The 10,146-nt window shown below is 37.6% G+C and overlaps 1 protein-coding gene and 1 long non-coding RNA gene across 3 annotated transcripts; one reads left to right on the top strand and one right to left on the bottom strand.

The window, feature by feature from the left end:
- Positions 1–958: 958 nt before the first annotated feature.
- On the bottom strand, positions 959–3,494 carry LOC116246897 (cytochrome P450 89A2-like). The gene has a single exon (XM_031618801.2). The coding sequence runs from the start codon at positions 2,788–2,790 to the stop codon at positions 1,249–1,251; it is 1,542 nt and encodes a 513-aa protein (XP_031474661.1). The 5' UTR covers positions 2,791–3,494; the 3' UTR covers positions 959–1,248.
- A 3,713-nt stretch (positions 3,495–7,207) lies between these two features.
- LOC116248722 (uncharacterized) lies at positions 7,208–8,900 on the top strand. Of its 2 annotated transcripts, XR_007572588.1 has the most exons (4): positions 7,208–7,440; positions 7,638–7,672; positions 7,762–7,908; positions 8,208–8,900. It is a non-coding gene; the product is annotated as an uncharacterized LOC116248722 (long non-coding RNA). The 2 variants fall into 2 exon arrangements; XR_007572587.1 differs by having other exon boundaries at positions 7,762–8,900.
- Positions 8,901–10,146: the final 1,246 nt, after the last annotated feature.

Raw genomic sequence — 10,146 nt, forward strand, 5'->3', positions numbered from 1 at the left:
CTGCATTTGACAGAATTCATAGAAACAAGTTAAGGAAGTGTTGGCCATCCATGTTAGTGTATGCAAGTCGGATCCAATTCCGTGGATAGTTAGGTGGTTTATTGGTTCGACATTTTGAACGGAGAATGGTCTAAAATAAAGCAGTAGTACCGCAGATAATCTCTATTATTATAGCCCTAAAATAGTTATGATTAATCATATCAGAAGAGGCTGCGAAAGCACATTATTTATGATTGATCTTTTGTCACAATCAGCATGTAGAACTTGTAATTTGATTCGCACAATCGACTTAATTGACTCGTGATCCAAATAAGTTTGAAAGAAAGACAATGAAATATTTGTAACAAGATGAGTGTCGAACACAAAGAAAAAGCCGATTTGGAACAAGTCAAATCCATTCCAGCAAAAGAAGATCAGCGACCGCACAAGTGTGGCATGAAGTTCGTATTGCACGTCGAGACATGGTTCTCGTGCAGGTCCAAGCTCTAAATAAAGCATTGTCAACATCAAGTAAATTAACCACTAACCTAACCAAAGTTCGACCAGACTGAATTATGTATATTGCCCTCGTGTATATAACGCGCTTACACCAGACGTGAACCTTATTACCAATATACATATTTACTTTTATGCCTAAACATTGCTTATGCATGTGCATAAGATAACATGAGATAACAAATAGGTATAAGATAATAAATAAATATGACATAACAAATGAGTACGAGATAATGTGTATGAGATAACAAATAGGTGTGAAATAATGATAGATATATGAGATAACACTAAATATAATTATAAGATAACAAAAGATTTATGAGATAATGAGATAACAGTCGGATGTATGAAATAACATTAAATATAAATATGAGATAATAAAATATTTATGAAATAATGCTATGTGTAAAACAAAAGGAAAATGAAGACTTTTTTTTTACTGCTCAAAAGATACATTTGATCATAATGATATAGAGATTGAAAAGTTTTACTTTTATCAAAGCAAAAAGTTTTTTTTTTTTTTGTATTACTCATGGACATTTTGTCATTATTAAAATAGCACATGAAAATTTATATACGAGAACAATGTGTATAACCAGATCCGAAGTCGGACGGCATATACCACGAATACAAATGCATTTAATAGCTTATACGTTAAAACCTACACGTCACAGTCCCTACCACAACTTATACATGATACATGAATTTCCTAAGAGCCCAAGCCAAATGGACACCGGTGCACTCTCGCTCGATCTATTGCGGGCGGTTTCTAGGTGCAAGGCGTGCCCTGAGAGGGTGCTTCATCACCACGGTAAACTCGACTTTCTCGGTGAGGTCTATCTCTTCACCGTCTACGACGGACCATTCAAATTCGCGGACCAAGTTGGCTACGTAATACTGGAGGTGCAGCACCGCTAAGCCCATCCCAGGGCATATCCTTCTGCCCGCGCCAAAGGGGATCATCTTTACCTCCGTGGTGCCGGTGATGTCCACATCTTCGCCCTCCCCTCCTGGCATGAACCTCTCTGGCCGGAACTCCATGGGGTCTTTCCACACCTCCTCGTCCAACGCCATATCCCCAACCACGAAGTTCACAGTCGCATTCTTTGGTATGTGATAGCCGGCAACGCTGACCCCCTCCTCAGTGGCTGCATGCGGTAGCAGCAACTGGCCTGGTGAATGTCTCCTCAACGCCTCGAGAATCACTGCCTTGAGGTAAGGCATCTGTGTTAGCTCCTCCTCTGCAACCTCCTCACGATCCCCCACGACGCTCACAACCTCACTATACAACTTGGCTTGAATCTTGGGGCTCCGCACCAAGTTGGCCATCACCCACTGTAGTACTGTCGACGTCGTGTCTGTGCCGGCGTTGAGGAACTCTCCGCAAAGTGTCGCAATCTCCCCCTCGCTGAGTCGCCTCCCCTCCGGGTGTTCTAGAGTGAGGAGTGAATCCGCGTAGCAGAACCAATTCTTCTGCTCGACCCCCAACCGGGCTCGAATGAGGGGAAGCAGTGTTTCCACTTCGTTGCGCTTGAGCTCCGCGAGATGATGCCACCGTCTTCGGAAGAAAATCTTGGAAAGCCAAGGGAAGAAGCCCAATAGGTTAAACCGGGTAAGGTTGACGAGCAGGTCACGCAGCGGATTTTCTACCTTTCGAACGGTGACCTCGTCCAGCTTCTCGCCAAAGCACATAAAGAGGAGTAAGCAGAACATGGCATAATGGAAGGCGCCGATGGGGGCTACTACTCCGCCACTTTGCTCTGCTTCGTCTTGTAGCCTGTCTCTCAAGACATCCATGACCCACCGCCGACCCTCCGAGAAGGCCTTGGTCCGGCCCGGGTTGAGCGTCTCTGCCATGAGGTTGCGGCGAAAGAGGCGCCACAATGGGCCGTAGTCCGCAGAGTTGATGCTGTGCTGGTTGAGATTGACGATGCGTGCAGAGGCAGGGGAAAGAGGCCTTCCTGCCAAAGCTGCGCCCATCTGAACCAGGGCCTGATGGGCCAGGTCACGACTAGTAATGAAAACCACTGTTTGATTGCCAAGATAGAGACGGAAGACTGGCCCATAACGAGCTCTAATTCGGCGGAGGGAGGGCACGATATAGGCAAAGTTGAAGCCCAGTTGATGGATGTTACCGATGATGGGCAGCGGCAATGGGCCAGGCGGGAGGCGACGTCGAGCTTTGCCCTTGCCGTTGCGCTCAGAAGACGGGAGGCGGAAGAGGAAGATGGCTAAGGAGACAGTGACGAAGAGGAGGGCGAGAAAGATAGAGCAGCTGTCCATGCTTTCGCCCATTGTCACAAAAGACTGGACTGGTATAATAAGGCGATAGAAAAAAACGGGTATAAAATCTCGAAAATAAAACGGGAAAAAGACGACTAATTTTTAAAAAATAAATAAAATAATCCAAAAAGAAAGTAAATGAGATATTAAAAGAAACATTGAAAAATGACTAGATAAGCAATACATTAAAATTAGATAATGAAATGACAAATACATAACTAACAAAAGTTTTTTGCGTTCATGGCTTTAAAAAATTATCACCATTCAACAAATTAACAGACAGTGAAGAACGCTTCATCTAACAAGTTTTAGAAACAAACAGAAGACAACGAGATGGAGACGAAGGCATGCATTGAATTGAATCATTGATGCATATGACAACAAGAAAAAAAAAATCGAACAGCACATGTATACTATAGTGACGTTGTAAAAAAACGAAATGGAAACTTGGAAAGACTAAAAAGAACTTGTCACCGCTCGAATGAAAAAGAGATGGAGATTGGAGACGAAGGAAGTTGAATCTCGAATGCCCTCCTCTTCAGTCGGATGAAAACGAGAAGATGATGAAAATGAGAAGAAGACGATCAGACGAAAGTTCGAAACCAGCCGAATCTTGAATGCCCTCCTCTTCAGCCGATTGAGAGGTGAGGTCGAGGAACGAACGAAGGAAGAAGTTCTCACCTCACTCGAAGAAGCCTGCCCTATTAAGCCTCTCTGTCTTGAAGACAAGACAGACTCGAACGTTCAAAGCTCAAGGCCCTCAACAAATTTTCCATTTCAAGTTAACCCTAAGCCCTCTTTTCTTATGTTAAAATACTTTTTTGCCACTAAAAGGTGGAACAAGTTTAAAGAAAAGCCAACGTCTTAAAAAAATATTACAAGCTTTGCCATTTTGCACTCGCATGTTAAAAAAAATGCAAAAAATCGTTTTATGCACGTTTTATACGCGTTTTATACGCATTTTTTAAATTTTGCCATTTTTTTCAAAAAAACGCGTCTTTTTGCCGTTAACTTTTTTGACGTTAAATACGCGTTTTTTTTAATATAACATCGTTTTTTGTGACAATGCAGTTTGGCCTCGCTCGCTTGGAGATACAGCTCGCAGTTCATCCTTTTTTATAGGTCCCTCAGTATCCAGAGTCCATTCTCATTCAGAATGGGAGGGTGTCCACTTCCATGGAAGGCGAAATTTCCAATTTGAGACGCATTTCTTGCTTAATTTCCATCAAACGGTCATTCCGTTTTACTAACTTTAGTTACCAACTTAATCAGCAGCCAAGCTACCATGGGTTGGTTGGTGTGGGCAACTGCCTACCGCAATCTATGTAAACCTTTATAAATTTTTTATTTTTGATAACCGATGGGGTGCCCACACCATAACTTAGCTTTATATGCTTAATTCATTGTAATAATAAGATGAAACAGTATCCCTCAACTCAAACTTTCTAGCTCGGCCATGAACTTAACACGACCAATTTGAAATAAAGCCAACAAAGTAGGCACAAATCATGGAAAAAAAACTTAATTTAATTGTTTAAAAATGTAAAAACGAAATGAAGTACAGGACAGCTTCTTTACCATAACTGATTCCATGTCATAATTAAATACGTGATAGTATCTTTTGATTTGAAAAAATTATGGCACTTTTTTACTAGATAAATTAATCACAATGTTTTGGGCAAGCAGCCACTTGCATGGTGCTGAGTTATAAGGATAATTGATTTTTAGAAAAAAAAAAAAAGAGGAAATAGTGACAATTCGTTTGAGTGGCATCAAATTCCGCAACGGGCATGGAATTGGCTGACGCAATTCACATATCTTCTCATGTCTATCCATTTCCCGTCCATTAAGTTAAGCACAACATATTTAGATATTTTATGCAAGATTCACACCAAATCCTGTAAGGCCACCTAGAGGTGTACAACGAATGGAGGCAATTCGAGCATGACTCTAATTCGTTTGATTGAGCTTGACTCGAGCACCAGCTTACTAAAAACTCGAGCTTGTAAATGAATCAAGTTCCAGTTACATAAACTCAACTCAATTAAACTCGAGTAATCTCGTTTGACTTAGGTTATTGTTTGCATCTCAAAATTTTTTAGTTGGTTTTGGAGCGCTTCAAAAAAATGAGATTTTGTTTTGAAATAGGAAGTACGAGAATCGACTGTTCTCGACGCCTTTACTGGGGGTAATCATTCCAAAGGCTATGTTCATCATTGACGCATTTCGTTTTAACTTAAACATCATTTTGATTGTATATGCGGCGTAGAAAAATATTAAAAGTTTAATGTTTCAAACTTTTAAAAAAATTCTTTAAAAGTTGCTTGAAAATGTGAAATGTTTTTAGGAAAAAGTAGAATTAGTAAATATCATTTGAAAAGCTTAGGAAATCATTTTGAAATCAATTTATTGTTCTCTTAAGACTTTAAGTAGGTTTAAGATTTTACTCTAATTCTGTTACCACCTACTTAGAGCTCCATCTCATCTTGCTCAAGTTCTTTTGGAGATGTGTTTGTGATCATAAGTAAAATTAAGTACGTGAGAATGCATGAATGCATTGATCATATATGATTGGAAAGAAAAATCATTCATTCTTACCATAACATTAATCTAAGAGCATTCCTACCATAACATTTTTCTAAGATTTTTGTTTTGATAAATATCATATACAAGAAGGAAAAGTTTTTGAAAATGGATTGAGGTTGTAAACCATCAAGCATGAATCAAATATTAAGTCATTATTTGATTTTTGGTCTTAGTGAAGTCGGCAAATAAAAGATCATGAGAAAATGTTAAGGAGTGGAAGATATGCAACATTCTTATAAAAAAAAGAAAGATAGTAAAAAAATGTCTTCAAAGATCATTAGATGAAGGATTTTTAAATAAAAAGAGATATATATTCTTCATATGTATGTATACATATTTGTATAAGATTTTAAAAATGAAGTCTTAAATTAAATAAAAAGGAAAAGGAACATATATATATATATATATATATATATATATATATATATATATATATATATATATATATATATATATATATATATATATATATATATATATATATATATATATAAAAGACATTTATCTTGAAAAGATGTACAAAAGGTTTTAGAGAGAGAAAATAGAACACATGTATATATGCATTTATATATATATGAAAATTTACAAAATAAAGTATGCAAACGTAAAAAGAGAAAAAAAAATTCTCATGTACACATATATGTATATAACATGTATATACATATATGTCTTCATGAGATTAAAAATCAAGAAATGAAAAATAACCGACTTCAAATTCTGATGTGGGTTGAAAGGGAGCTTGGACTCATGCAAAAGCCTAAGTTAAATTTTCAAAAACCATATAAGAGATGGTATTTGCTTTTAAAATTTTTTTGTAAAATATGATTTATATACAAGTATAGAATGTTATTATTTGGTTTGTTACAAAGAAAAATCTTCTATTCTTGGGTATGGAAGAAAATCAAGCAACATAACAAGACACTCGTTAGGGTTTTTAATTGGATAATTGAGAAGGAAACTATATGTAATGACATGAGAATGCATTTTTAACATGTACATATTCGTGAAGGTTTTTTGGGTTGAACAAGTCTCAACCTAAAAAATTAATATAAAGATAAAAATAAAGAACCTCAAACCACACTCTCATTCTCATCATACATTCACATAAAAACCGAAAACCATGCAACTATGCATGGGTAATACATAGACAATATTCAAGGAAGGAAAGAGAGAGAGAAAGGAGGATGAAAAGAGAAAGATTCAACTAGGAAGGAGGGCATGACGTAACTATGAAATAAAAGATCATCTCATTTTTTCATGCTCTTGGTGCATTTGAGCATAGTCTTTTTTTTCTAAGAAGAGATTGAGTGTTATCTCCTTTGACCATGGGGAGATGAAAATGAGAAGAAAATGAAGAAAGAAAAACAATGCTAAATTCAATAAAAAAGAAAACATGATTCATTCTCATCTTTTTATGCTCTTGATGTAATTGCGCATAGCCTTTTATCTCTAAAAAGAGGTTGAGTGTTATCTCCTTTAACCATGTGGAGATGAAGATGAGAAGAAAATAAAGAAAGAAAGACAATGTTATATTCAATAAAAAAGAAAACATGATTCAGTCATGAAATCAAAGAGCATTTCACCTTTTTATGTTTTCGGTGCACTTGAGCATAGCCTCTTGTTTCCAAAAAAATATTGAGTGTTATCTCTTTTGACCATGGAGAGATGAAGATAAGAAAAAAATAAAAAAAGAAAAATAATGTTATATTCAATAAGGGCCTGTTTGATGGGTTGGAAATGTACTGTTGAGCAAGAAAAAAATTTTAAATTTAAAAAAAAATTTCAACCCAACAAACGTGGGAAAAAATTTATGACCGTTGACGTCGAATCCAGACAATTTTTTCCGAAAATAACGCTCGCGTCTTCCTCCTTTGCTAAGCTCCTTCCTCCCGCTGCCGCAACCCTACGTCGCGTCTTCTTGCCTGGCTGCTCTCCCTACCTCTCCCTTTTATCGGTGGTGCGGTTCTTCTTCTAGGTGGCTCCTCAGGCGGTTTCCGTTGGACCTGGAATTCATCCCGCGTGTTTCCTCCCTCGGCGGTTCTTCTTACTCTCGTCCCCAAATTCGACTCAAAGAAGGTACAATCATGGGTAAAAAAAATTTTGGGTTTGTTGTTATGTTGAAATGCTTGCGCACAAAATTTCTGATAGGATTTTCTGAATGAAGTTCAGCGGTCGAATCCGAATAACAAGGAAAATTTTCGGGGTTTCCTTTCCCTCTATCTTCTGGTTTTGTTTCCTTTTGTTCACTTCTTTGTCTTGTGAATGAAGTGCAGAGGCGTACGCTCAGGTCGAGTGAAGAAAACGTTGGGTAATTTGGTTTGACGTACTTAAGTTTTTTAAAGTTAAACTAAACACACGAGGGTTTTTCTCCTTATCTCGGAATTCCATTTCGCACAGGCTTCTTCGTCCAGAATCTCATTGTCTCCAGCTTCTCTGTCCAGAAGCTGCCCAAGTCCACCATCATAGCCTTCAATGTAGAGTCGCATGCCACAGCCAACCAGCAGAACTCAGCCGGTTTCTCGTGCTATATTTTGGATTTTAAAGGTAAAGCTGTTAGGATTTTCCCCCTCAGTTTGTGAATTGGATGTTGTATTTTGTTGTTAAAAGTAGATGAAGAAATTCAAGTGAATCATGCATTTGGTTTTTTCCTAAGATCATTTGTGCACTGATATTCATTTCGCTGCTTTTGTCTATTTGTTAATGCTGCTTAAAATTATTTAGAAGATGTTGTATTGCTTTTCAAATGGAGGAAACTGCATACAAACTTTTTCCTGTTGCTGTTTGACTTATGATACTTTTCCTGTTAATCCTAACTATGATTTTTCTTCTCATACGTATCTCAGACCAGCTTTTCAGACTTTGGTCTTCACAGATCGTGCTTGATGAAAATATTCATTGGAAGCGTAATCGTTCTCATTACTAAGTTGTTGTCCATAGCTGAGTATTGAATGAGTTCCTTCTAACAAGTTCCTTATAGTCAATTTCAGCTTCATTTTGGGTTTGGCAACACTATTTTTTTTAATCTTTCAAAGGTTGTCCATACCTCTCATCAACTTGAGTCGTAGCTATGTTGTCAAATGCTATTTGGGGCTTCTGCCTAGGTTCTCCTAGGCTGTCGGGCTTGTCTAATTGCTTAAGCTAGTCAGCTTCAGGTGAATTGTAATTATAGATTTAGCAGTTAGCATTTATGAAATGGTAAGGTTTTGCCTTGGAAGAAGCCCTTAAAAGCTCTAGTTCCTTGAGAATTAAGGAGCATGAAGATGTCCATGTGAAAGCTGGTCGTCCAGAGTGGTGGCCGGCAGAGTGGGGTCATGAGCAGGAATAAGACTCAGACGTCGTTGTTTATAGCTGTCCCTAGTTCTCATCCTTTTTATTTAACACCCTTGCCTTGTAAACTGATGCTGTGAGTTGTGAAAGTTGGCGACCTCCTCAGCTAGCTCATTGATGGGGGCGTCACGGGTGGGAGAGATGAAAGTTAAAGATATCAATTTTGTACCGTGATCAGTAGTAAATGTATTGAAATTGTGTTGCTGGCATTTCCACTTCTTACTTTGTAGGGCCCTTTTTCTGTTTTTCATGACCCAGTTTCTCTCTCTATCATATGTAATGCCTTATGCATGCAAATATCTTTTTTTGGTGATTGCTGTTCACGCGATTGAAATTTTGGCCCACCCATATACTCTCGTTGATGCAGGTTATTACTTAAATCCATAGGACTGGATTCTAGCGTTGAAGGTCTCACACACACTCTTTATCATTAAATACAAAAATGTATTTCTAGAAATATATTATTTTCTCAGCTATCACACACACATCAAAATGAGAATCCAAAAGACTTTTCCCATTCTTTTATTCCAGAAAATATGTTTCTAGAAATATGTTTCCAATTCTAGATTTTCAGGCCATCAAACGGGTCGTAAAAGAAAAAACATAATTTAATCAGGAAATGAAAGATCATCTCATCTTTTCATGCTCCCGGTGCATTTGAACATAGTCTCTTGTCTCTAAAAAGAGATTGACTGCTATCTCCTTTGACCATGGACAGATGAAGATGAGAAAAAAATAAAGAAAGAAAGACAATGTTATATTCAATAAAAGAAAAAACATGATTCAATCATGGAATGAAAGATCATCTCATCTTTCCTCGCTCCCGTTGCACTTGAGCATAACCTCTTGTCTCTAACAAGAGGTTGAGTGCTATCTCCTTTGGTCATGAGGAGATGAAGAAGAGAGGAAAATGAAGAGAGAAATAAGTGGGATGATGATTACATACCTCTAATGAGAAATGACCAAGGGAAGATGAACACCTTCACTTAGGATCCCCTTGAGTGAAACTCGAAGATAATGCCTTCAAGAAAATTGTAGTTTGCTCCAAGTTGGAGAGAAATGAAGAGAGAGAGAGAGCTCAAGAGAAACTATAAGTCATCAAGTGAGAATACTTTAGAGTTTCTTTCAAGGGTTACTCTTACCTAAGAGGGGGGATTGTGGGGATATTTATAGAGGATTTTGAAGCTAAAACCCAAATTTTGATTTTTTTTAAAATTTTACAACATTTTCATCCGAATTTCAACTCATTTTGATTTATTTTCAATTTTCATAAAATAAATAAACTTCAAATAAATGGGATTGGCCATTAGGCCTGTAAAAACAATTTCTGATGTGGGTAGGATTGTTGTCCACCCAAAAAGAATAAAACCGTCCCTTGGAAGGCGTTTTTTTGTCAAAAAAGAGGGGGGAAATGGGCAAATAACAGCACCTGGACGGAACAGCGCTGGGCGCTGT

Source organism: Nymphaea colorata, chromosome 2 (assembly GCF_008831285.2).
Source record: "Nymphaea colorata isolate Beijing-Zhang1983 chromosome 2, ASM883128v2, whole genome shotgun sequence".
Lineage (NCBI taxonomy): Eukaryota > Viridiplantae > Streptophyta > Magnoliopsida > Nymphaeales > Nymphaeaceae > Nymphaea > Nymphaea colorata.

Excerpts from the sequence above, each read along its gene's own strand:
- LOC116246897 (XM_031618801.2), bottom strand. The coding sequence starts at position 2,790 with ATGGGCGAAAGCATGGACAGCTGCTCTATCTTTCTCGCCCTCCTCTTC.